This window comes from Thamnophis elegans, chromosome 5, assembly GCF_009769535.1.
Source record: "Thamnophis elegans isolate rThaEle1 chromosome 5, rThaEle1.pri, whole genome shotgun sequence".
NCBI classification, from domain to species: Eukaryota; Metazoa; Chordata; class Lepidosauria; order Squamata; family Colubridae; genus Thamnophis; species Thamnophis elegans.
The window spans coordinates 100,481,996-100,507,735 of NC_045545.1; the positions used below are offsets into that span (position 1 = coordinate 100,481,996).

Here is a 25,740-nt window from a genome sequence, read left to right on the forward strand (position 1 = left end):
GAGTTTGTCTTCACTAAAGTCTAGAGCAGTGTTTCTCAACCTTGGCCACTTGAAGATGTCTGGACCTCAACTTCCAGAATTCCCCAGCCAGCGAATGCTGGCTGGGGAATTCTGGGAGTTGAAGTCCAGACATCTTCAAGTGGCCAAGGTTGAGAAACACTGCTCTAGATACTGACCTCCTCTGCATTCCCCATTCAGTCAACTGAAATGGCCACTTAACAAAAAACAGGTTGGTTTGCCCTGATTTGTTCTCGATCCACCCAGGTTAGAGGGTTTTCGGAATGCTGACAAATCAACTCATCCAACCGTTTCTCCGGTGTTTGTTGCTGTCCGGCTGACAGTCATCGGGGTCCTCTTCTTTTGAGGAGAGAAAACGCTTGTCCTTCTAAGGTCCTCTGGCTCCACGCCTGTCCTCCGAGGTTCTCCAAAGGTCACAGCCAGGAGCCCAGCGGGTGAGGCTGGCCACCCTGGCCGTCCCCTTCTGGGGATATTTTACAGACGCCGGACACCCCTCGGTCAGGAAACGGGGGCTGCAGATCCTGCATTGCAGACCTTCCCAAGGACCTGGGATCCTTCCAGAACCTTCCCAGCAGCCGATTCCTCCGGGTGTCCTGGATGGAAGGACAGGATTGAGCCAGGCTGCTGGCATGTTGAGTTACCCAAATGTTTGCCGCAGCAGAGCTCAGCTTTTTTTGGGAGGGGGGTTGGCACCCCCTATGATGAAGCCCTGCAGAGATTGAAGCAGGGAGTCGGTGTCTCCGCCTCCACTTCCTGGCCAGGGAGGCCGCAGACAGGGCTGTTTGGAGCAGAGGGTGGAAGCCGAGGGCAGCCAGAGGGCAGCCAGGCCAGGCAGGGACTCAGCAGGGCAGAAGGGAAGCTCAGCCGGCCTCTCCCCGGGAGCCGAGCAAGGAAGTCCTGGGAAAAAGAGACATTTGTTTTGCTTGTCAACTGCTCAGTACAAGGTGTGAATCTGTCAGTTTGGTTGATGAAACCCTGGTTTTGCTCAATGTGTGAAGCCGCCTTCCCTGACCACTCACAGGCCGCTGTTCGCCAGGGCTCTCCGGAGCATCCCTGGCCCTCGGCGGTTCAGGGGGTCTGCCGTGAGTCAGCGGCTGCTGCAGAATCCTTCCTCCAGAGGCAAGACTGTCCCTGCCTCTGCCGCTCTGGGATTCTTCCTCTTGTTGGCACTTCTGCTTCCTAACGCTGGGTCCCAGCAGCGTCCCTGGAGGCGGCCGGGGGGGGGGGGCTCGGGGGGGGGGGCAGGCTGCCTTTCTTGGCATGGAGGTTTCAGGCAGCCAGAATTCTTCAGCCAGGGACTGAATTGCGTCAGGCTGACTTGCCCGGGACGCTCACGAACTTGGTCTGGGGGCCTCGTGACCAGGAGTGGCCTGTGCTGCATCACCCGTGAAGCGGGGAGGGGGCTGGGGGGGGGTCCCAGGGTTCTCTGGCCTGTCAAGACCATTCATGGGCACCGCTGTGTGTGTGGAGAGCAATGTTGAAGGTTGTTGAGAGAGGCATCCTTCCCTTTGAGTGACCCAAAGGGACCTCAGGCCGATCTTGGTCCCAGATGGACCCAAAGCAGCATGGATTCTCCTCTGTCCAGGGTCTGCCAGCAGCAGAAGGGCAGCTGCCAGGGCGCTGGGAGAGGAGGGGGGGGACTTTTATACACCTGAAGCTCAGTCATGAGCCATCACAAATCGCCCCGGAGCCCTCTCTTTTAATCAATCAATCAATCAATCAGCTAGATAGAGCTGGAAGGAAGCTTGGAGGTCTTCTAGTCCGACCCCCTGCTCAAGCAGGAGACCCTAGACCAGTTCAGACCAGTGGCTGAAATGTCCAGTCCAGTCTCTTCTTAAAAACCTCCAGTGTTGGAGCACCCACAACTTCTTGTGGCAAGCTGTCCCACTGGTTTATTGTCCTCACTGTCAGGAAGTTTCTTCTTAATTCCAGATTGCTTCTCTCCTTGATGGGTTTCCACCCATTGTTTCCTGTCTGGCCTTCTGGTGCTTTGGAGAATAAGTTGCCCCCCCCCCCTTCTGCACCCAGTTTTGGTCACCACACTATAAAAAGAGGTTGAGACTCTAGAAAGAGGGCAGAGAAGAGCAGCCAGGATGATGAGGGGACTGGAGGCTCAAACAGACGATGGACGGTTGCAGGAACTGGGCCTGGCTAGTCTAGGGAAGAGAAGGACCAGGGGAGACAGGAGAGCATCTTCCAATATTTGAGGGGCTGCCCCAGAGAAGAGGAGGTCAAGCTATTCTCCAAAGCATCCGAAGGCCAGAGAAGGAAGAATGGATGGAAACTGACCAAGGAGAGATTCAACCTGGAAATAAGGAGGAACTTTCTAACAGTGAGGACAATCAACCCATGGAAGAGAAGTTGCCTTTGGAAGTTGTGGGAGCTTCATCACTTGAGACTTTCAAGAAGAGCCATTTGTCAGAAATGGTGTAGGGTCTCCTGCTTGAGTGGGGGGGGGGATGTTGGACTAGATCAGTGTTTCTCAACCTTGGCGACTTTCAGTCCTGTGGACTTCAACTCCCAGAATCCCTCAGCCAGCATAGCTGGCTGGGGGAATTCTGGGAGTTGAAGTCCACAGGATTGAAAGTCGCCAAGGTTGAGAAACACTGGACTAGATGACCTACAAGGTCCCTTCCAACTCTGTTAATTTGTTAACCTTTGTGGAGGTCCCTCAAATACTGGAAGAGTGGACCGTGTCTCCCCTAGTTCTCCTTTTCCCCAGACTGGCCCAGTTCCTGCGACCGATCTCTCTCTGTTTTTGTCTCAGGGCCTTTAATCCCCTTAGTCGTTTTCCAAAGTCTCAGCATCTTTTCTGTAATGTGGTGACCCAAACTGGGTGGCTCACACCAGAGCGGCCGAGCCCGGCCACCATTCACACCTGACTCAGATTTCTAGCACCTTCCTGCCCCCCCCCCCCCCGGAGTCATCAGAGAGGCTCCCAAGAAATCCCTCCTGGGTCTCCTGGGCTTTTCGTGCGAGGAAAACGAGGAAGGCGGCTCTAAGCGGCAACTTGCTCTGTAAATTGATTATTGATCAAGGAGTAACAGACCTCTGAGCACCACTAAAGATCTCAGCCTGTCTTCTTGAGGGGAGGGGGGAAGCATTTCCTCCCCTTCCTCCCTCGGATAAGAGACTCATCCTCTGACCAGCCTCTCCCCATTCAAGCCCCCCACCGCTCAGGCGGGGAAGGAATGAGGGCTGAGAGGAGGCCATGTGTGAGTCAGGGGGCTGTGGGAAGCCTGTTGCTCAGGGCCTGTGTCTGTCTGTGTGGCTAACACATCCCTCAACACAATAGTGTTGCTGGCATGCAAACATGGCCACAGTTCTGAGGTTAACCCAGGTTTAGATATTCAGGTGTGGTGGGAAGCCTTCTTGATTGGGGGGGGGGGGAGTTTGGCTTCTCTGCCTCCTCTGAGGATTGTGTAGAGTAACACGTCCAACCTTGGCAACTTTAAGACTTGTGTACTTCAACTCCAGAATTCCCCAGCCGGCCACGGCAAGGTTGGACACCCCTGGTGGGGCACCTTCTCCCCACACGGCAGACCCTCCTCCTTTGCAGAAAGCCAGGTCCTCCTGCTCATCAGAGGGGCTCCATGGCTCCGGAACCTGGGGGACTAGGAGGCATGAACGAAGTCTTGGAGCTAGTCCAGATGTGAGCCACACATCTGGGGGGCTGGCTCCTGTGGGGTAGGTGGTGTTGAAGTAGTCCAGGGCTCTCTCGGGTGGAGAGTCCTTATCCGGGTCCCTCAGAAACCCTCCTTAGCAGGCAGAGAAGAGCAGCTGATCCTGGGCACAAGGGTAGATGGGCCAAGGGGGTGGGCAGTCGAGCTGGCCTGGCCATGTGTTGGGATGGGCGCCATCCCAAATGCCCAACTCTTCTGTGGGAGCTCTAGTTTCCGGGTGCCTTCTCTGAGAGGTGCTCTGCTTCTTGGGTCTTCTCCTTGCTCAAAGGCTTCTGGGTCAGGCAGCCGTGCAGGTTCCCTGGGTCAAGATCGGGACAGGTGAGGTGTCCTGGCACAGGTGTGTCCAGGCAAAGAGGCCCCCCTGCCACTCGGGCCTGACCCTCCGGGTGACTTCCAGAGAAGGGCCCTGCGGGGCTGCTGGCTGGGCTTGGGCCTGCAAGGCTGGCGAAAGACGTTGGTGTCATCCCGGCGGTCTCAGGCCTTCTCTCTCTCCCTACAGGTGATGGGAACCCCAAGGAAAGCAGCCCATTCATCAACAGCACCGACTTGGAGAAGGGGAAGGAATACGATGGGAAGAACATGGCGCTCTTTGAGGTCAGCAGGGGCTGCAGGGGGTGGGGGGGCGGTCAAAGGGGTCTCACCCGCAAAGGCCCCTGGGGTACCAGAGCAGCCCAACCCCGGCTCCACGAGGGGTGCCAGGCTGGGCAGGGGAAGCTTTGGCCCCAGGAACTCAAAGGACGAGGCTGGCAGGGCGCGAGGGGCAAGGACCCCCACCCCCAAAGAGTGGCCACCAGCCCTCCCCTCCCTCTGCTTCCCCAACAGGAGGAGATGGACACCAGCCCCATGGTCTCCTCCCTGCTCAGCGGCCTGGCCAACTACACCAACCTGCCCCAGGGCAGCCGGGAGCACGAAGAGGCAGAGAACAACGAGGGGGCCAAGAAGAAGCCTGTCAAGGTGCGGTGGGGGGGTGAGGGTTTGTGCCCCCAAATGCTCACCCCACAGTGGGTCCCAGAGTGCAGCTAGTTAAGAGCAGAAGAGCCCAGGCTGCCCACTCGCCCTCTTCTTCCTTCAGGCCCCAGATCTGGGCTGAAGGGCCCGGATAACCAGCAGAGGGCAGCCTAGTGCGGCCTTCCCTCCTGTTCTCCATACCGCCCTCCAGTGGCAGTGTGGGGTTTTGCAGCCCAGTCCGATTCTTTCTCAGCGGGTAAGAGGAGGCACAGCTCGTGGGTCCTCTCCAGTTGCTCGGTGAAGCTGCAGGGCTGAGCCAGGAAGGCATCTGCTGAGGGAAGGGAGGGAGCCCACCCACCCTGTTTGGGCGCAGTCTCACGGCCCCGGCTCTTCTGGCAGGCCACCCGGATGGGCACCTTCATGGGCGTCTACCTGCCCTGCCTGCAGAACATCTTTGGCGTCATCCTCTTCCTCCGCCTCACCTGGGTGGTGGGCATCTCGGGCATCCTGGAGTCCTTAAGCATGGTCATCCTCTGCTGCTCCTGCGTGAGTCCCCCTCCGGCCGCGGGTGCCTGGCCAGGCAAGAGAGGGTCTGGCCAGGCGGGCTCCTCATGACGCAGCCCCGGGACGAGTCCTCCGTAGCCCAGCCCGGAGAGAGGCTCCCCCACCCCCACTGGCCCCCACTGGCCCATAGGGATCTCAGCCTTGGGGGGGGGGGAATGGGGGCACCCAAGTTAAACCCGGAAGGGCAGCCAGCGTGGGGGCACCTGCCTGGGTGGACGAAGGCGCAAGGAAACCAATGGCCGATTTACCCAGGCTTCTTCCCCACCCCCTCTGTCCTGTGGCAGCCCCCCCTGCCCCCCCCTGAGACAGCTCCCTCCCTCTGGGGCAGCCAGAAGCAGCCAGCCCAGCCCTGCTGCCGACCCAGGGCCCCCAGTGCAAATCCCAGTGGCATCCATGTGCCACACACACACACACACACACACACCCTGCAGCCCTCCGCCTGCCCTCTGCTCATGGGGTGGATGGCCAACCGATTTGGGGGCCTTGGCGATGGGCACTACCTTGGGGCAAGCTGGCTGTAGGGATCCCGGCCTGCAAAGGTGGGGCTTCCAGGAGCCTGGGCTCCTGCCAATGGCTGCCCGGGGGCTTCTGGGTCCCCAGCATGAAACCCCACCAGGAGCCCTGCGGTTGAAAGCCCCTCCCCCACTCCTTTGGCTGGAGAATTAGCTCAAACACACACACACACACACACACACACACACACACACACACACACAGAGTCCCAGGGGCTGCTCGGGATCAGCCTCCCTCTCCCTGCTGGGCCAGATCCCCACAGCTGCCCTCTCTCCCCACAGACCATGCTGACGGCCATCTCCATGAGTGCCATCGCCACCAATGGAGTGGTGCCAGGTGGGTAGCAGGGAGGGGCGGAGGAGGGAGGGACTTGGGGGGGCTGCCAAGAGCCCGGCACAAGCAAAGATTGGGGGCGGCACAGAAGCACCCCGTCCTTTTGGGTGGAGGTCACTCCGTCTGCATGGCATCCCCTCCCTCTTTGGCAGCATTAATGGGATGCACAAAATCAGGGGCCCTCTGGGGTTCCTGAGGGCCCCACCTGGGCTCCTGACGGAGAGGAGGGCCCCAGGGGAGAGGGAGGGACTTCCGTCTCTGGGGTGTCCTTGCCTCCCTCCCCCTCCCGTGGCTTCCTTACCACCTGGGGCTGGTGAGGCAGCCAGGCAGGGTGTGCTAGTGGCCCGGGGTGTGAGTGTGTCAGGCTACTTCCGAGGCCTCCCAGGTGGAGAGGTTGTAAGAGGGATGGGTCACCTCCCACCCCAGGGGCATTTCTGGCATCTGGCAAACCTCCTCTTCCCCAGGGGGCTAGTTGGAGAAAAAGAAAGGGGGAGCCCCCCCCCCGTTTGTCCCCACAAGAGCCTTCGGTGCCCCTCCCCAGAAGAAGAGTGATGGGTGCCTTGAGAGGCCAGGGCGGCCCCTCCCTCCTCTCTGGGCCATGTGGGGGTCACTCCTGCTGATCTTTGCCCCTCCCTCCCTCCCTCCCTCCTTCCAGCCGGCGGGTCCTACTACATGATCTCGCGTTCGTTGGGCCCGGAGTTTGGAGGGGCCGTGGGACTCTGCTTTTACCTGGGCACCACCTTTGCAGGTGCCATGTACATCCTGGGCACCATAGAGATTCTGCTGGTGAGTGCGGGGATGGGGGTGGGCCGGGCAGGCACTGGCTTCTTGAGACAAGAAGGGAAGGTGGGGGGTGGGGGGGCAGAGGCCCCTGCAGCTGCCAAAAGAGAAGAGGGGCAGGAAACTGGCATGCAAACATTTGCACCCATGGGTGCCAACGAAATGGGAAGCCAAGGGTGCACCCATCCCGGAGACTGCAGCTGTTCAGGCAGCACAGCTAACGCCATCCTCAAGCAGGAAGTTCTCAGGCCGCCTCAAGGAACCCAGAGCTGGGCTTGCTGGGTGCATTCAGCCAGGGAAAGGCCAGCGCCTGGTGAGACACGGAGTCCACCTACAGCTCCTCTGCTTGAGCAGTCGAGCCAGCGAAATGCCTTAGAGGGTGGCAACTCTCGGAAACTCTGGATCTGTTGTGGGGAGCCAGAGGACCCTCCGAATCGCTCCTTCTCCGTGCGAGGTTCCCAAAGGAGGAATGGGGGGACCTCAGCCTAGGTGGATGTTATGCACGTCCCCTCCCTCCAGATTGGGTTCAAGCCCCAGCCTTAACCCCGGGCTCTGCAGAGAAGCATCCTGGGGACGGGAGGAAGGCGCTGGGGGGTTTATCCCAGTGCGATGCGAGATAATTCCCGCAAACTGTTTCGGATACGTGATACGTTTTGTCAGGGAAAGGGGCTAAATGGCACAGCTAGCTGGTGATTGCAGCCAGGCGTTCTTACATGTTACATAACTCTCTAATTTGAGAGCCGAGAAAAGCTTCAGCCTCCCCAGATGCCCCCCCTCCCCCGTGTAGGTGAGAGGCGAGCGGCTGGCCGCCCCTCCTGCCTCCCTGCCACCCTCGGCCTTGCCAGGCTCCCTGGGGCATCCCCAGGAGGCCTTAGCAGACAGGGCTTAACTCGGGCGAACCTGAGCGAGCCAGTTTTCAGGCTGGCACAGTCTCTGAGCTACGGCCCCCCAAACTGGCAGAGTGCAGGCGGAGCTGGCGAGGAGGAGGCTCTTGAGCCGAGGGCTTCGGCATGGGCACGGCTTGTGGGCGTCTCAGCCTCCCCTCCCCATCTCTACAGCAAGGTGGCACAATCTCTAATCTCTACATGCTGCCAGGACAGGAGTAGCCACCTCACCCGAAATAATAAGACGACGAGAGAGGAGCAAAATCAGGAATACATAAAGGAGCCAAATATCTGGCTTCAATTCCGTTTTTCACATCGTTGAACCACCCATCTCCCTCCCTCCCTCCCCCCTCCCTGGTGAAAGTCCAGGAAACAGGAAGCTTCGTGTTTACTGGGGCCCAGCTGCCACTCATGGGGGGGGGGCTTGGCTGCCTCTAGGAGGGGGGGGGGCTTCCGCCAAGCCCCACTGCTGCTCCCCAGGATGGGGACTGGCATTCCTTTGCTGGGCCCTTTAAGACATTTTTTTTTTAAAGACATTTTATTAAGATTTATAGGCCGCCCTTTTCCCTGAGGGGACTCAGGGTGGCTTACAATCACAGGGAAGGGGGTGCAATATCAGAAGACAAACAATGTGCGAACAAAAGAAAATAATAAACCACAACATGCATTCAACAATCAACACTCGGGCGGGTAAATTGGAACCTATCCCCAGGCCTGATGGGAGAGCCAGGTCTTGAGGGCTGCGCGGAAGGTCTGGATGGTGGTGAGGGTACGGATCTCGACGGGGAGGTCGTTCCACAGGGTCGGAGCTGCAGCAGAAAAGGCTCTCCTCCGTCTAGTCGCCAGTCGACATTGACTGGCGGATGGAATTCGGAGGAGGCCCAGTCTGTGCGATCTAATCGGTCGGAGGGAGGTAATCGGCAGAAGGCGGTCTCTCAAGTACCCAGATCCACTACCATGGAGTGCTTTAAAGGTGGTCATCAGTACCCTGAAGCGCACCGGGAGATCGACAGGTAGCCAGTGCAGCTCGCGGAGGATGGGTGTAACGTGGGCGAACCGCGGTGCGCCCACTATCACTCGCACGGCTGCATTCTGGACTAACTGCAGTCGCCGGATGCACTTCAAGGGCAACCCCATGTAGAGCCCATTGCAGTATTCCAGCCTAGAGATCACAAGGGCTCGAGTGACTGTTGCGAGAGCCTCCCGGTTTAGGTAGGGCCGCAACTGACGGACCAGGCGAACCTGGGCAAATGCCCCCCTGGTCACAGCTGACAACTGGTGGTCAAAAGTCAGCTGTGGATCCAGGAGGACTCCTAGGTTGCGGACCCTATCTGAGGGGTATAAAATTTGACCCCCCAGCCTAAGTGTTGGAACATTGGCCAAATTGTTGGGAGGGAAACACAACAGCCACTCGGTCTTGTCCGGGTTGAGTACCAGTTTGTTAGCACTCATCCAGTTCTTAACGGCCTCAAGACCCCGGTTCATCACGTCCACCGCTTCATTGAGTTGGCACGGGGCGGACAGATACAGTTGCGTATCGTCCGCATATTGGTGGTATTTTATCCCGTGCCTCCGAATGATCTCGCCCAGCGGTTTCATGTATATGTTAAATAGTAGGGGGGATAAGACCGAACCCTGCGGCACCCCGCATGTTAGGGGCCTCAGGGACGATCTCTGCCCCCCGACCAACACCGACTGCGACCTGTCCGAGAGGTAGGAGGCTTTTGGCTCATGGTGGCCACCAGCCGTGCAAATCCTAATAAGGTGGGAGGGAGGAAGCATGTAAGAGACCTCAGGGCCCTTCAGATGGAGCCCCTCGCTGGAGGAAGGGCCCCAGGCCCAGCCGCCCCTCCCAAGGGGGGAGAGATCCTGCAGGCTTTGAGGGCTGATCCCTTCGCCTTCTTTTTCCTCCAGTGTCCAGGCTTTCAATGAGCCAAACCCCTCCTACTGGAACTGCCCCCCCAGCCCCCCAGCCCCCCTTCCCTTCAGGCCTGTGTGAAGCAGCAAAGCCACAGAGCCAAAGTTTGATATCCAAGCCCCCCCCCAGCTCCCCCCTCTTCAGGAAGGCCGCAGGGGGCTCGTCGGGGGCCAGGAGGGACCCGCATCAGCCAAGGTTTCTCCCTGGACAACACTTGATGGAGGACTCCTGCCTGGAGCAGGAGGTTGGACTAGATGACCTCTAAGGTCCCTCCCAGGGTCCCCTGTGGGGCAAGGCTGCTCCCGGCAGGGCCACAGGGGCTGAGGAGGTGGTGGGGCAGCTCATGCAAGCGATGGGCAGGCAGACCCCCACCCCACCCCCCATGTAGGGAGGGCAGGGAGGCTCCAGAATGATCTGCCTGGGGGGGAGGGAGGGAGGGAGGGAGGGCGGCCCAATCCCCACCTATTCCTTAACTAAGGCCAATGCCGGAAGGGCGGGGGGGAGGGGGAGTTCGCTCTCTCCCACTGGCCCTTTGCATCCCTTCTACAGAAGCTCCCAGCCTTCCCCAGGGGTGTCGGTGGGGGGGGGGCAGCAGAGGAAGGTCGGTGGCATCAGGGGTGGCCTTGCAAATGCCCGGGAAAGCCTCGTGGGGGCTCCAAAGAGAAGGAGGCGCCCTGAGAGCCGCTCCCTGTCTCCCGCCAGGCCTACATCTTCCCCGCCATGGCCATCTTCAAGGCCGAGGACGCCAGCGGGGAAGCGGCCGCCCTGCTGAACAACATGAGGGTCTACGGGACGTGCGTCCTCTCCTTCATGGCCACCATCGTCTTTGTGGGCGTGAAGTACGTGAACAAGTTTGCCCTCATCTTCCTGGGCTGCGTCATCCTCTCCATCCTGGCCATCTACGCGGGAGTCATCAAGTCCGCCATCGACCCCCCATCCTTCCCGTAAGTGCCTGGCTGTTCTGGGGGAGGGGGGTCCCTGGGCTCCCTGTGACGTTTGAAGGCCCCCCCCCCTGAGAAGAAGGTGGGACGGTTTGACCAGGGCTCTCCGGCCTTCTTCCGCCCTCCCGGCAGCTGCCTCCCCAGCCTTGCCCACTGCCCGGCTTCCCTGTGCCCCTCCGCCCAAGGGGAGGCCGGAGCTCCATGGCCGAGCACTGGCTCGCCAACCGAGGTCCTGAGCCCAGCGACTGGCACTCTTGGCTGGCACCGTCCAGGAAAACTCCTCCAGCTGCTTCCTGCAAGATCCCCTTGCCTTCACAATGCAGTGCAGAATACGGCAGCTGTGCCCAGAGGTGCTCTGAGGAGCAGCTGTAGCGAAAGGAGCTCCGGCACTGCCCCCCGGGGTGTCCTTGGCCCTGGCCCCTCAAATGAAAGTTGGACTCTGGGCACCTTTGCTCTGATTCGCTCAACACAAAGGCTCCAACGGGTCAGCAAACAGGAGGAAGAGACACACGGGCACACACACACAGACACACGGAAGCTCATGATCATCACCAGGCGGTGCCTCGGGCTGCTGCAATGCAAGGTTCCCCTCCCCCCGTGGACACCTGGAAAGGGGGGCCAGGAACGGTGTGCAGGGCCCTCCCTCGAGTCCTTTCCGCACTCGATGAGAAGGGCAGGCGGGTGTCCGAACATGGAAAGTCACAGGGAACACGCTCCATCTTGTTGTGGTGGGCGCAGGAGCGGAGGGAGGCTCTGGGGGAAGCGTTGATGCGTCCAGAGGGCCGGGAGGGGGGAGCAGAGCAGGTCAACGGAGCAGAAGGCCCCCAAAGTGAGGACGAGCAGAAGAGCCTGCGCAGAGCCAAGGGGCTTCCGAGAAGAGCCTCCGAGAGAGAGGAAGGGCCGGCCGAGACCAAAGGGAAGTGCAGAGCAGGCCGGCCTTGACGGGAATAAACGGTGGCAGGGAATTAGAGCACAAGGCGCCTCCGGTGAAGAGCATGGAATTAAAAATAAAAGCGAGGGAGGCGTTCGGAGGGGATTTGGGGAGCGAGAGTGACAGCGATAGTGCAGACGGGAACCAAAATGACTGCTCCAAATCTTTGTGCCTAAGGAAAAAAACGGAGGGAGTCGTAAGCGGTGCCAGAATGCTAAAAAATGTAAGATGAAGGTGGTGCAGCTGGGAAAATGCTAAATTATGGATGCGCTTGGCGTAGGTGGGGAGCCTGAATTGGCAGGGGGCCTTGTGGCTGCCCTGCGCGAAGGGAAAGGGGGCTGAAGGGATCGGCAGGGCACCCGCTGGGTCCGGTGTGTGTGTGTGTGTGTTCTGCGAAGGGGCTCCCCAGAGTTCGCCCTGAGCGGGTTCAAAAGGCCATCCTGAGAAGGGGGGTGCAGAGGAGGCTCTCCAGCACCTCAGGAAGAGTGAGGGGGGGTCCCCTGCCTGCTTATTCGTTTGAGAAAAAAGGTGCGGGTGGAGTCAAGAGACTCGGAGACGGTTGAGCATGAATAGGTTGGTCACTGGATGCAGCCGGCAGGAGGGAAACGGGGAGAGAAGGTTCAGCGCCCAGTGAGGCCTCAACAAGGATGTGCGACGCCCCAGTTTAATGTCTTCCGAGGCGCCCGTGACGTCAAAGGCCTCTTGATCAGGGATGCCAGCAGAGACGCCGGTGGAGAACTCAAAGGATTTGCCACAGGCTCTGCGTTGCTCCGAGGACCAGGACTCTGAGCATCCGGAGGGGGAGGGGAAATGGGAGCCAGCAGTGGGGGAAACTTTGGGGGAAATAAATGAGTGGGGCTGTTTTGGAGGAAGGTCTGTAAAGGATCAGAAGAGGATGGGGAGATGCTGGTTGGAGGATAGGTTGGGGCTCTGTGATGAGGAAGGGGACTTCCTAGGAAAGAGGGTCCGGGGCTGCCCACAGGGAGACAGAGTCGAGGGGCTGTCAGGGAGCACGAAACCCACCAGGCCCAGGCTGAGCGGGGCCGAAGGGAGGGGCATTGAGTGGCTGAGGAGGATCTGGCTGTCAAGAAGCAGCTTTGGCCATCCCCAACCCTTATGGCCTGGCGGCCGGGGGGGGGGGAGAGGGCAGAGGGAAACGGGAGGGGGGACTTGCATGGCCAATTGGAGGAGCTGACAAACAGCCCTCAGTTTCCCTTCATGTCTTTTGGGCAGGATTTGCCTCTTGGGCAACCGGACTCTGTCCCGCGACGGCTTTGACGTGTGTACCAAGATGGTCCAGGTGGGCAACGAGACGATGGGCTCCGAGCTGTGGGCACTCTTCTGCTCCTCACGCTTCCTGAATGCCACCTGTGATGAGTATTTCAGCCAGAACAACATCACGGAGATTGAGGGCATCCCTGGAGCGGCTTCCGGTCTCATCCAAGGTACGAGGAGGCCCTTGCCACGGTGGGGGGGGATGGGGACCTCATTGGGGGGGTTCTCCTGATTGGTGGGGGAATGCCAGCAGGGCCCTCCCCTTGAGGGCAGTGGGAGGGGGGGCAGAGACACCGTCCACAGTGCTGCCTAGATCTGGTGGGGGATTTTTGGGACAGGGCGATCCACAAGGCCACCACCGGCCGGAGGGTCTTTGCAGGTGAGAAATCCTATTCTGGGGGGCGGGGGGGCGGAGGGGAAGGTGCAGTGAGGAGGACCGCAGCAGGGGAGGATGGGTCCTGGAGCTGCTGCCTCCTCCCTTCACAGAAAACCTCTGGAGCACCTACTTGCAAAAGGGGGTGTTTATTGAGCGGGCAGGGATGACCTCCGTGTCCTCCTCCTCCGAGGGGGAGCCGGACATGGACCAGCCCTACGTCTTCAGCGACATGACCTCCTACTTCACCCTGCTGGTCGGCATCTACTTCCCTTCCGTCACCGGTGAGAGGCTCCCTGGGAAGGGCCGGCTGGGACCCCCCGCTTGGCCCACAGCTCAATGGGGAGGGGCTCTCCCGCCTGGTCAGCCTGGGGGAGGGGGCTTCCTGGGAGGGTGGCTGGCCAGAGGCCCCCCCTCTGCTCCCCACAATACCTAGGAGAGGAACGTTCAGACTTCCAAGATTGACACCGGTCCTTCCAGGGAGTCCAGACAAGAACCTCCGAGCATAAACCTTCCCTTCCTCCTCCTGCCCGGCCTCTGACTGGGGCTCCGGCAGCATCGGGCCTTGGCCGGTCTCAAACAAAGACACACACAGAGCCCCTCCCTCTGGTTCTTCTGCCTCCTCCCCCTCCCCCTGCCTAGATTGGGGGAGGGCTTCTGATGCAGCCCCACCCCCAACTGGAGAGCCGGCCGCAGGGGAAGGCAGGCTGACCCTCCAACTCCTTTCCGCAGGGATCATGGCTGGCTCCAACCGCTCTGGGGATCTCCGGGACGCTCAGAAGTCGATCCCCACGGGCACCATCCTCGCCATCGCCACCACCTCAGCCGTCTGTATCCTTGGCTGGCATGGGCAGGGACTGGCACGGGGCAGCTGCCGGGCAAAGGGAGCTGCCTCTTTCCAGCTGGCCTCGAGTGCCCTTCCTTTGTGTGGGGGTTCCTCCAGACAGCCCCCCCCAAAGGCTCTGTGGGGTGTGCGGAAGGCTCTAGACCACATCCTGGCACTGCGGGCAGAGCCTCTCTCGGGGGGCGGGGGGGGGTCTGGCCCCAGGTTCTCCTGCAGGCTTCTCTCTTACAGAAGCTGCGCCCCCGTGGGGAGAGGGATGTCGGGAAGGAAAATGGCCCTGTGGGTCCTACCGACTGGGCGTGGGAGGAGGGTCCTGGCTCCCCAACGTGGGTTTCCACCTCCCCACCCCCACCCTGCCTGCCTTCCTGCCCGCCTGGCTTCCTTGATGCCCCTGCAGACATCAGCTCCGTGGTGCTGTTTGGCGCCTGCATTGAGGGCGTCGTGCTGCGGGACAAGTGAGTGCCTGGGACCCCCTGAGACAGCCCCCCTCCCACCAGCATCCCCCCCCCACTGTCTCTCAAAGTCAGCTCTGCTTTGAGCCCTCCCTTCCAGGTGGCATAACCAGCTGAGCGGGGCTGGAGGGGGGAGCTTTCTCCCTCTTGGCACCAGCCGGGTCCGGAAAAGGCACTCTGCAGCTGCTCAGGGGAAGCCTTCCCAGGCCGAGGCGAGGACCGGCTCTCTGGTCCCTGGGGGGCCGTAGAAAGGGAGCTTCAGCCTGAGGGGCGCCCCACCTTCACTGCCCTTTTGCCCTTCCAGGTTCGGCGAGGCCGTCAGCGGGAACCTGGTGGTGGGCACGCTGGCCTGGCCGTCCCCCTGGGTCATCGTCTTTGGCTCCTTCTTCTCCACCTGCGGGGCTGGACTGCAGAGCCTCACGGGGGCCCCTCGCCTGCTGCAGGCCATCTCGCGGGACGGCATCGTGCCTTTCCTCCGGGTAGGCAGGGGGAGCGGGCCAGGGGGGCAAGGCAGGCTTCCTGGGGGCAGCCCTGGACGCGGCTCGGGCTTGGATGGTCATTGAGGAAGACGGCCTCGTTTTACGAAAGCCCAGCGGTTACGCAAGCAGGGAAGGAGGCAGGTCTGGGGTCTTTCTGAGGTCCTTTCCTGGGTCCTCTCCCCCCCCCTCCTGCATCCAGTTGGATTCAGAGATGTTGCTTTGGTGCTTGCCGGTCTGGGTGGTGGTCCACACTCGGTGCCTGTGGCCTTGGGGTCAGCGGCCGATGTCCTCGGCAGGCACTGGGTTTCGGTTACTGGTCTCCACACACACCCTGTTGGCTCCCTTCTACACACACACACACACACACCCCGGGGTTCACGGCAGTCGGGCAGCAGCAAAGCAGCGATGGGGCAAAGCAGGTTGGCAGCCCTGGCACGTGCCTTCTCCTGGGGGGCATTGTGGGCATCAGGGCCACCAATTCCAGTGGGCTAAGCTCCTGTTGTGACTTGGCAAGATCCGAGCTGGGCACGGAGGAGCCGCTGCCGCCTGTCCAGGGAAGCTGCTGCCCTCTGCAAAGCCAGAGCGACAACCGCCCCCCCCCCCCCATCGCCCGGAGTGCGCTTAGCCTGCCACTTCCTTCTGCAGACAGAGAAGCCGCCGGTTGATGCAAGGAGACGTCCGTCCTCTCGCCCTTCGCACAGAGACAGGCACACACTCTGGCAAGGGGCGGGGGGGGGAACACACACACACACCCCACACTCAACCAGTGAGCGGCTGCCTTGAATCGCTTTTCCTGCCAAGGAGCATTTTGCAAAGGATGCATCCCCCAAAGCACCCTGGCTGCTCGTCTGGGACCCTCCCCCTCCCCAGGCCTCGGGGGTCCCTTAGAGGTATCTAGTCCAGCCCTTGGTAGGAGAGGAACCTGCTACTGCGGTCTTCCTGACCTTCAGCCACCCAGTCTCTGCTTCCCAGAATTGGAAGGGACCTCCGAGATCATCTAGTCCAGGGGTAGGGCCGGCCGGCGGTGACTCTGCCAGTGGAATCGGAGCTGGCCAGGGCTGTGGGCAGCCCCCCCCCTCAAGAGCTGTTTCCGCTGGCCAAGGGTTGCAGGAGGCCGTCATGGGTGAGAATGGAGCTTTTCCACTGGCAGAGCCCTCAAGCCACCCCAGGTGCCCCCCCCCCCAACACGAGGGAGGTAGAGCTGCCCCCCCTGCCCCCCCTCCAGGTCAAAGGCAACCCTGATGCGGCCCCCAGGGAGTCGGAGTTTGAGGCCCCTGCTGCAGTCCAAGCAGTTCAGCCTTTCTCTCCCGTAGCAGCCCCCTCCCCTCAAGGGAACAGGAGGGGCTGCCCCAGTTCTTAGTTACCTGAACAGAAAAATGAGTGAGCATTGAGTTGCCCCTTTGAGATGCCAGAGCCCAGCTCCTCCCGGCCTTCCCCTGCCCCGCCCAGGGGGAGAAGGAAACCCCCCTCCCCTCCCTCTGGCGCTTTGACTGCCCCCCCTCCCTTCCTGCCTCCCTCCTGTTTTAAAGGAGGTAATTAGTGACTGCATTCAGCATCTCCTTTGCTCTTGAACCTCCCGCTTCCTCTCCTTCACTAAGTAGCGTTGCTCTTCGGCCCTCCGTCCACCTCTCTTGCCGGCCATCTGGGCAGGTTTTTAAAACCCTGACACTCCTTGTCCACCCATTCTCATTTTTTACTCTCTGGCACTTTTTGATAAAGTTGCACGGGTATCTTTTTTTTTGGGGGGGGGAGGTGTGTAGATAGTCTGTTTCCTTGCTGTAGACATCCAGATAAGCAAGGATGAACACCAGACAAACAAGCTTAAAACAACACCAACACCACTGGCAGGCAAACTGCTGCAAATATTACACAGGGCCCAGCCCCCCCCCCCAGATGGTGTGACCTCTTGGCCCCAAACTCCGAGAGCCCCAAGGGCTGCACAAACATTCGCTCCTCATAACAGACCACATATCGTCTTTTTATCAATATTTGTCCGTCTTAAAATTTCTCCCTCCTTAGTAAATATTCCCCCAAGATATGCAAATTCATCTCCCTGCTGTACCTTTTCACCTTTCATGTGATTTTCCTGGCCAAATGCAGCAGCTTCGGTTTGATAGATTAATTTTCAGACCCTCCGTGGGATCTATTCCATATTCCCAGCCTTTGCTTCCTTAGCCGCCCGCCTGGCCTTCCCTGGGGATGAAGAGCCCCCTGCATTCCCCCCTTTGAGAACCCAGCCGGGGCCCAGTGGAGCCTCCCTGTCCTCCGGGTCACGGCTGTCCCAAAGCTCCTTTTTCAAAAGGCGACTGGACTTTCTTGGCTTCTCCCTTGAGGACGTTTCACTCCTCATCCAAGAAGCTGCTTCCGTTTGGACTGAAGGGTGGAGGACGGACGGATTTATCTTCCTTGTGGTCATCTGGCGGTTAGCGCTCTCTCCGAGAATCACGGAAGCCACTTGGGAGGCTTATCTGGGCCCTCGGGGTCGCCTGAATCAGGGTGCAAATGGGTGGGGCACCTTCTTGGAACTGCTGGAACTCTCTCCTCCCCCCCCCCTCGGTCTTCTCCCCCCCCCATAGCCCTCTGCCAGGCTCTGCGCCCACCCCACCTTCCCCATTCCTCCTTACACCATGCCCTCATGCCCTCCGTGGGCAGCAGACTGACCAGTCCAGGCCATCTCGCCAGGGGACTGCCGCAGAATCCGGGAGGGGGGGATGCGGCAGATACTCCCCCCCCCAAAGACTTGGAAATGGTGTGAGCTGCAAGGAGGAATTCAATTTAATGCAATTTAATTGGCAATTTAATGGGTTTATATGCCGCCCAACCCCGGGGGGACTCAGGGTGGCTTACAAATACGAATGAAATGAAATAGCACAGAGGAGGAGAATACAAAGAGTTTAAAAACACAACATACATCCGGTTTAATTGGGGGTTGAATCAACAGCCCCAGGCCTGCCGGAACAGCCAGGTTTTGGTGGCTTTTTGGAAGGCCGCAAGGGTGGGGAGGGTCCGGATCTCTGCTGGTAGCTCGTTCCACAGAGCCGGAGCAGCTACAGAAAAGGCTCTCCCCCGAGTGGCCTCCAGTCATTCAGTCTGATCAGCCCCTCTATCCTGGGCAGGAGAGGATGGGCAGTGGCTGGGGGTGGCTGGCCCACCCTAGAGGGTCGCAATGCAGGGCCAGACCCCCCAGGTGCCCCTGGAACGGCCACCCAGCCCCTCTCTCTGCACTTTCTCCGCAGGTCTTTGGCCACGGCAAGGCGAACGGGGAGCCCACCTGGGCCCTCCTGCTCACAGCCTGCATCTGCGAGATTGGCATCCTGATCGCCTCCCTGGACGAGGTGGCCCCCATTCTCTCCATGTACGTCCCTTCAGGGCCTAGAAGGCTGGCAGGGAAGCTAGAGGAGGCCTGGCTGCCCCCCCCTTGCAAGCCGGGGGAAGGGGCTCCGTCCTTGCAAGCTGGGCTGGAGCTTCTCTGTCCCCCCAGCACTGAGCCCCCTCCCCCCCTAGGTTCTTCCTGATGTGCTACATGTTTGTCAACCTGGCCTGTGCAGTGCAGACCCTCCTGAGGACCCCCAACTGGCGCCCCCGCTTTCGCTACTACCACTGGTGGGTGCCCTCGTTCTCCTGGGGGGAGGGAGGGGGGTTGGGCCCTGCAGCCCTGGGGAGCCCCATGGGGGGGGGACTCTTGACTCAGTGGGGCTTCCTTGCAGGACCCTCTCCTTCCTGGGCATGAGCCTCTGCCTGTCACTGATGTTCATCTGCTCCTGGTACTATGCCCTGGTGGCCATGCTGATCGCGGGGCTCATCTACAAGTACATCGAGTACCGAGGGTAAGTGACCCACCGCTGCCCCCACCTGGGCCCCATGGGCTGCCTTCCCAGGTGGGCAGAAGGCTCCTCCTTTGGGGGGTTGTGCTGTGGCCGGCTGGGCCTCGGCCCCTTCTCGCCAAGGGGTTGTGTCCCCCCTCCTGAGGGACGCTGGAGGGTGTATGGGGGGGTCTCTCAAAACTCAACCCCACCCCCGTTCTTCCAGGGCAGAGAAGGAGTGGGGCGATGGCATCCGAGGCCTCTCGCTCAGCGCAGCCCGATACGCCCTGCTGCGGCTGGAGGAGGGGCCGCCCCACACCAAGAACTGGCGGTGAGTCGGCCATGGGGGGGGGCACGGCTGGTGTAGGCCTGGGCGGGGTGGGCCCAGGGGGTGGGCAGCCTCTCTTGCCCTACTGGCCAGCCTTGGCATCTCAGCGGCAGGCGCCCCCTTTCCCAGGGTGGCCCCTAGAGCCCAGGAAGGTGGACTGGCACACCGTAGAAAGTGCAGTTGTGACTCTGAGGAGCGAAATCAGGGCTCCCTCCTGGCCCCAGGCGAGCTTCCTGTGCGACTGGCATTGTGGCACAGAAGGGCCTGCCGGGATCCGGGCAGAGAAGAGCTGGATCCTCCCTGGATCCCTCGCAGAGGGGAAGATGGAGGGGATGGAGGGGGGGCTATTCTACCAACTGGCACAGGATAGAGGGCCGTGGGTGGAGGGGGCCCACCTGACTCGGCTGGCACCAGGGCCAGGCTAAAGGCCTCGGCTTCCCTCTTCCCAGGCCGCAGCTGCTGGTGCTCGTCCGGGTGGACCAGGAGCAGAACGTGGCTCACCCGCAGCTGCTCTCCCTCACCAACCAGCTGAAGGCCGGCAAGGGACTGACCATCGTGGGCTCTGTGCTGGACGGCACCTTCCTGGAAAACCACCTGCAGGTCCAGCGGGCCGAGGAGGTGAGCCCAGCAGAGCCGCCCCTGGGGGACCTTCCTCTCTGCCCACCCTTGTCAGAGGCGCCCTGGGCTCCTGGGGAGAAGGGCAAGTGGCGGGTGGTGGTGCCGGGTGCGACTTCCCCCTCTCTGCTCCCCCCGCCCAGTCCATCCAGCGCCTGATGGAGGCCGAGAAGGTCAAGGGCTTCTGCCAGGTGGTGACCTCTTGCAATGTCCGGGATGGCATGTCGCACCTCATCCAGTCCAGCGGCCTTGGAGGGCTTCAGCACAACACGGTGCTGGTCGGCTGGCCCCGCAGCTGGCGCAGCAAGGAGGACCACCAGACCTGGAGGAACTTCATTGGTGAGAGAGGAGGGGGCCCCGTGGGCGAGGGGAGGGACCTCAGCTGGCCTTGTCCGGCCAAAAGAGAGGCGTCTCTGGGCTGCCACCTTCGCCCTGCCACTCAGGCCTTTGGGGAAGTTGCCCCTCCGCCTCTACCTCAGTTCCCCCTGAGGGATGTCTGCTGTTCTGGGGGGGGGGGTGTTACCTTGGGGATTCCCTCCCTTCCTGGGCATCTTGGCACCTCTTCCCCTCTGCCTCTTTCCCCCAGAGTTGGTGCGAGAGACCACGGCTGGCCACATGGCCCTGCTGGTGGCCAAGAACGTGGCCATGTTCCCGGCCAACACGGAGCGCTTCCCGGAGGGCCACATCGACGTCTGGTGGATCGTGCATGACGGGGGGATGCTGATGCTGCTGCCCTTCCTCCTGCGCCAGCACAAGGTGCCCCCGGAGGGGTCAGGCCTGGCATAGCGGGCACAGCACCTCCCTTTCCCTGGCACCACTGCCCTCCAGGGGCGCAGAAGCCCAAGCAGGGAGGGGGGGCCTGTCTTGCAGAGGGGACCCGGCGTCATCTTGGAGATGGGGGGTTGGGGCAATTGCGGGAGGGGGTTCCAGGCGACTGAGCCCACCAGGGGGGCGTCTCTCCGTGCAGGTATGGCGCAAGTGCAGGATGCGCATCTTCACGGTGGCCCAGATGGACGACAACAGCATCCAGATGAAGAAGGACTTGACCACCTTCCTCTACCACCTGCGCATCACGGCCGAGGTGGAGGTGGTGGAGATGGTGAGGGGGGACGGGGGCAGCAGCCCAGCCCTGCTCTTTGGGCTCCTCTTGTCCCGCCACTGCTCTGCCCCCGCCCACTATCCCCTCCACGACACGCCCCTGTCTCTGGGTGGCCCAGAGTTGCCCCCCCCCCCTTCTCAGCCCCTGGGGGAGACCCCCGTCGTCTCTTGGCCAGGCCATTTGCTCTTCCGGTCACGAGTTCCGGCTTTCCCACCTCTGGGCTCCTGGTGGGTCCTCTGCCCAGGGGAACCTCCTGCCGGGACCCACCGAACGCAGCCCCACTGACGGCGAACGCTGCTTGCTCTTGTTCCACAGCACGAGAGCGACATCTCGGCCTACACCTACGAGAAGACCCTGATGATGGAGCAGCGGTCCCTCATCCTGAAGCAGATGCACCTGACCAAGACGGAGCGGGAGCGGGAGGTAGCCTGGCCCCCAGCCCTCCCATCCTGGCATGCCAAGAAAGGGGGTCACCTGGCACAGGATGCCAGCTGGGAAATCCTGGCTTTTCCTGGCTGGGAAGGGCATAGCTGTTTGCCAAGCCCTCCGGAGCCCATCTCTGGATGGGGCCAAAACTCCTCCAAAGGGAAGAGAAACAGATACTAGATTGTGTATTTTTACCGGGGGGGGGGGGAGAGGGGGACACACAAACGACTTGTGTGTCGGAAAGGAACTGCGTGAGCTGTGGTGCCCAGCATTTCAGCCGCTCTGCTTGAGCCTAGCTGGGGTCTGGGGAGCGAGTCCAGAGCCCCCTTGCCTTCTGCCCCAGATCCAGAGCATCACGGACGAATCCCGGGGCTCCATCCGGCGCAAGAACCCCCCCAACACCCACCTGTGCCTCAGTGTCCCAGATGAGCAGGTGGGCGACAGCGAGGAGAAGCCCGAAGAAGAGGTAAGGCGGACGGGCACGGGGGGGTAGGGGGGCTGTCCGGGCCAGGGGCAGGGTCACCCCAGGAGTGGGGGGAATGGACGGCTGTCAGTGGCGGCGTCTTCTCTTGTGAAGGGACCCCTTGTTAGTCGTCCTGTCTGCCGAGGGACCCAAAGCCTCTTCCGTGGGGCAGCCCTCCAGAGGCTTCTTCGCCACCTGAAAGGCCCCCAAAGCAGTTCAGCCGTTTCCCTCCCAGCTCCCCTCGGGAGGGGCTCCGAGATCTCCCTGCCCTTCCTCAAATGGGGCCCTGGAGCCCGGATGCCACCTTCTGGGCTGGGCAGAAGAGCCGCCTCCCCACAGCTGCCGCGCCCCGGTTGCTCCGCGCTTTTCCCTCCCGGGGCCGCCCGGCTCCCTCCTTGCCCAGAAGGGCTCCCGCCTGGGGGCGGCTGGCCCTGCAGAGGATGCGTAGGCGGGAGGGCTGAGGCAGTGCTGGGCCGCCCACCAGGTGCAGCTGATCCACGACAAGAACGCCACCAGCTTCTCGGCTGAGTCGCAGTCGCCGGGGGAGGAGGCGGAGACCGAGGCGGAGGCGGAGGCCGCGCCCGAGAAGGTGCACCTCACCTGGACGAAGGAGAAGGAGGCCGGGAAGAGCAAAGCCAAGAGCCCCGTCAGCTCCGAGAGCATCAAGGACTTCTTCAACATGAAGCCGTGAGCGGGGAGAGGCTCGGGGGGGAGGGGGCTGGGGGGAAGGTTAGGTGGAACCCCCCCAGGCAATGAAACGCTCTCCCTCCCTCCCTTTCTCTGCCTCCGACGCCGCTCCTGCCCGCCGTGGTCGCTGCCAGGGAGTGGGAAAACCTGTAAGTGCCCCCTTGGCTGCTCTGCAATGCTCGGGGGGGGGGAGGGAGGGCATCACCCTCCTGCTGCCGGCCCCTCCTGGCAGACTGTGCCCGCGAGGGGCAGGGGCCACCTGGCCAGCCCCCCCACTGGCCCGTCTTCTCCCCCAGGAACCAGTCCAACGTCCGGCGGATGCACACGGCGGTCCGGCTGAACGAGGCCATCGTGCGGAAGTCGCAGGATGCGAAGCTGGTGCTGCTCAACATGCCGGGTCCCCCCCGGAACCGCAAGGGGGACGAGAACTGTATCCTTGCAGGGCTGGGCTGGTGGGGGGGCAGGCGGGCAGGGGCCGGGGGTCTGCTAGGTTTCTTGGAGAACCGCTGGGCTGGGCTTCTGCCCTATATAGGAAGGAGGGGGGTCTTCTTCAGAGACGGCAGCACCGCCTGCCCCGGAGGAGGGGGCCCTGTGGGCTGCGGGGGCTCCAGGGCAGCCCCTTTGAAAATCAGAACCACAGAGCTGCAAGCCACCTAAGCAGTCCTCTAGCCCACCCCTCCCCTCTGCTCAGGGAAGGAGCCCCCAGAGGGATTGGAAGGCAGGAGAGCTGCACTTCATGTGGCAGCGTGTTCCGCTGGCTTTCCTGCAGGCCTGCCCTGGGGCCACACAGCTCCGCCCCCTGCCTCGGGCTCTTCTGCAGTCCCTCCCTGACCCTCCCGGGACCTCAGACCTCTTTCTTGTGGGGTGGGCGTCCTTGGGCCCTTTGGAGGGTCCCCCTCCCGCGTCTTCGGCTCTGTTGCTCCAGGCTGCCCTGCGGGGAGCCCTGGGAGGGGAGTTGGCCGAAGGGAAGCAGGGGGAGGAGGGGGAGGGGTTCTGTGCACAGCAGATCCTGCAGAGACAAGCCTTGACACCCCCCCCCCCCCCACCAGATATGGAGTTCCTGGAGGTGCTGACGGAGCATCTGGACCGGGTGCTGCTGGTGCGTGGGGGAGGCCAGGAGGTGATCACCATCTATTCCTGAGTCCTGGGCCCTTCCTTGCCCGAAGGCTTGTGCCCCGAGAGCCTCACCCCCACTTTGCGCCCATCGCCCCCGCTGCAACCAGCCCGACCCGGCCTGTGTCTCGGGATGGGAGGATGGAGCCCCAGATCTGCCGAAGGGGCCGTGGGTGGGTTGGTGGGTGGGTGGAGGTTGATGCCCACCAGCCTGCTTTCCACTGCTGCCCCTCTGCCCGGCTCCCAGGTGGGGAGAGGGTGCCAGCCAAGGCCACCAGCATGCTTCCCTTGCCACAGCTGGCCCCTCCGCCCCCACCCCCACCTTCTGTGCCAGGCCTCACTCAGGGCCCTCCCCCGCTCCTTGACTCCCTGTGGGGTGGGGGCTCTTTGGGGCAAGGGTATCCTGGGGGAGGAGCTGAGATTCACTCCCCCCATGCAATCGTGGGTGTTTTCCCCATTGGGGCCAGGGGGCTCTTGGCACCCACTGGGCCAGCTGACCCATTGCTTAGCTGGCCAGCCCCTCCCCCGACCTGACCCCCAACACCAGACCCTCCCGCAGAGGCTGGGGAGGGAAAAAGGGCTCCACGCAGCAGCGGTTTGTCTTTCGGCCAAGGCTCCCAGCTCACACGCGCGCGTGCGAAGGGGTGTGTGCGTGCAAGGGGACCTCTGCCGCTCCTCAACCCCGTTGCACTTTAGGGTCTTCCAGCCAGGGGCCCCCTCAAGCCAGGATCAAAGTGAACCCTGGACAGCTGCAGGGCCGGGGGCCGTTTGGAGAGACCCCCACAAAGCCTTGCACTACCCCAGAACTCCCCCTCCCCGGGATAATGAAGGGGAGCACGGCTGCCCCCTGGTTGCAGAGTCCTCCTCCCCTCCCCGTAGGAAAGAAGGGGTGTGCTCTGCTTCTGTGTCCCCCCCCCCAATTTCTGGTGCCTCACCTTATACCAAAACACATGCATTGGAGCCCTGGGGGCAGCCCCCTCCCCCAGAAGAGGAAAACTGTGGAGCTTTTAACCAATGTGAATAGTTCTCCAAGAGCAGAACGCCGTCCCCCCCCCTCCTCTGGGGAGGCTGTAAATATATAGATATATATATATATACATTCTGTACATAACACAGGACCTGTATTTTTAAAGTTGTCCTATTTAGGGGAGAAGGAGGAGAGGAAGCTGTGGGGGGAGGAGCTGGGGTGGCTCCAGGGGTCTCTGGACGTCCCCCTGGGTGGGTCCAGGCCCAGAACAAAGTCCCTGCCCCGCCATGGGGGGTGTGTGTGGGGGCTCCAGAGCCGTCCTCTGTGTAGTGCAAGGCGAGGCTTCCTCTCAGGGCAAAAGGGGCCCCCTCCCCGTCTTGCAGAGCTGACCTTCCACCCCTGTCCAGCCTGCTGGCTTCAGGCCTCCTCTGGCCGCCCTCTAAGCAGCTGGGCCTTCCCTCCTCCCCAGCGCCTGCCCACCTCACAGCTGAGGGCGAATGGGGGGAGTTTGGAGGGGGCTTCCTGCAGGGAGAGATGCTCTTTCTCACTCACACACACACACACACACACGCAGGCACCCCCCCCCAAGAGCAGGGTCCTCCAATTCACACCTCTGGTCAGCACTTTCCAAGGGACGCACCCCCCCCCAGCCCCCTCCCCCCCCCGAAGGCAAGCAGGCTTCTCTCTCGCTTGCTGGCAGATGCCCAGCCTACCTCTGGCAGTGGCAGAGCCGTGGAAGGGCCCAGGCCCGACTCCTGGCTGTTGCTGCCCCTCCGTCCCCCCAAGCGTCCCCCGTTCCAGAGGGGCCCACAGCAGGCTAGCAGGAGCGTTGCATGCCAGTTTACACTCCCCACCCACTCCCGACCCTGCATGTTTGGTGCCACGTCCTGCTGCCCTCTGGCCCCCTGGCCAAAGCCGGAGGAGGGACGGCAGAGGTGCACGGAAGACGCCGCGGCCTCCTCGGTGCTTTGGGAAAGCAAGGAGGGGCAGCCTCTCGGCCTCGGACGCTTCCTCCCCCGGACGGATCCAGACCGCAGCCCACTGTACTGTTGCTGCATCGCTGGGCTTCTCAGCTGCCCCCCTCCCTCGCTGCGCGGAGGCCGTCTCCGGAGGGCTGGCGGGGTCACGAGGCGAGGGGCGAGCAAGGCGGGCCCACGGCTGGGTCAGTGACAACTCTTCTTTCCGTGCTCACGTGCAATATCTTCGTTATGAATGTGATACCAGTCGGCTCATGAAGTACCTTTATAATCGGTCACTGTAGCTCCTCCGTTTTCTGTCCACCCGAGTGACTTTGATTCCAGTG

The 25,740-nt window shown here is 61.7% G+C and overlaps 1 protein-coding gene across 1 annotated transcript in view; it reads left to right on the top strand.

The window, feature by feature from the left end:
• The window catches only part of SLC12A5 (solute carrier family 12 member 5), a 44,770-nt gene extending 20,060 nt beyond the window's left edge, over window positions 1–24,710 (top strand). The window contains exons 2-26 of the mRNA XM_032218654.1: window positions 4,201–4,295; window positions 4,524–4,655; window positions 5,049–5,195; window positions 6,008–6,062; window positions 6,715–6,845; window positions 10,344–10,585; window positions 12,747–12,958; window positions 13,275–13,445; window positions 13,894–13,992; window positions 14,403–14,460; window positions 14,762–14,936; window positions 18,173–18,291; window positions 18,441–18,539; window positions 18,644–18,763; window positions 18,966–19,070; window positions 19,517–19,685; window positions 19,826–20,021; window positions 20,269–20,438; window positions 20,650–20,781; window positions 21,097–21,204; window positions 21,551–21,673; window positions 22,155–22,357; window positions 22,492–22,506; window positions 22,654–22,787; window positions 23,407–24,710. Of these exons, the coding sequence (XP_032074545.1) occupies window positions 4,201–4,295; window positions 4,524–4,655; window positions 5,049–5,195; window positions 6,008–6,062; window positions 6,715–6,845; window positions 10,344–10,585; window positions 12,747–12,958; window positions 13,275–13,445; window positions 13,894–13,992; window positions 14,403–14,460; window positions 14,762–14,936; window positions 18,173–18,291; window positions 18,441–18,539; window positions 18,644–18,763; window positions 18,966–19,070; window positions 19,517–19,685; window positions 19,826–20,021; window positions 20,269–20,438; window positions 20,650–20,781; window positions 21,097–21,204; window positions 21,551–21,673; window positions 22,155–22,357; window positions 22,492–22,506; window positions 22,654–22,787; window positions 23,407–23,498 (3,302 nt within the window). The 3' untranslated portion in view covers window positions 23,499–24,710. The remainder of the gene's footprint in view (window positions 1–4,200; window positions 4,296–4,523; window positions 4,656–5,048; window positions 5,196–6,007; window positions 6,063–6,714; window positions 6,846–10,343; window positions 10,586–12,746; window positions 12,959–13,274; window positions 13,446–13,893; window positions 13,993–14,402; window positions 14,461–14,761; window positions 14,937–18,172; window positions 18,292–18,440; window positions 18,540–18,643; window positions 18,764–18,965; window positions 19,071–19,516; window positions 19,686–19,825; window positions 20,022–20,268; window positions 20,439–20,649; window positions 20,782–21,096; window positions 21,205–21,550; window positions 21,674–22,154; window positions 22,358–22,491; window positions 22,507–22,653; window positions 22,788–23,406) is intronic.
• The last annotated feature ends 1,030 nt before the right edge of the window (window positions 24,711–25,740 follow it).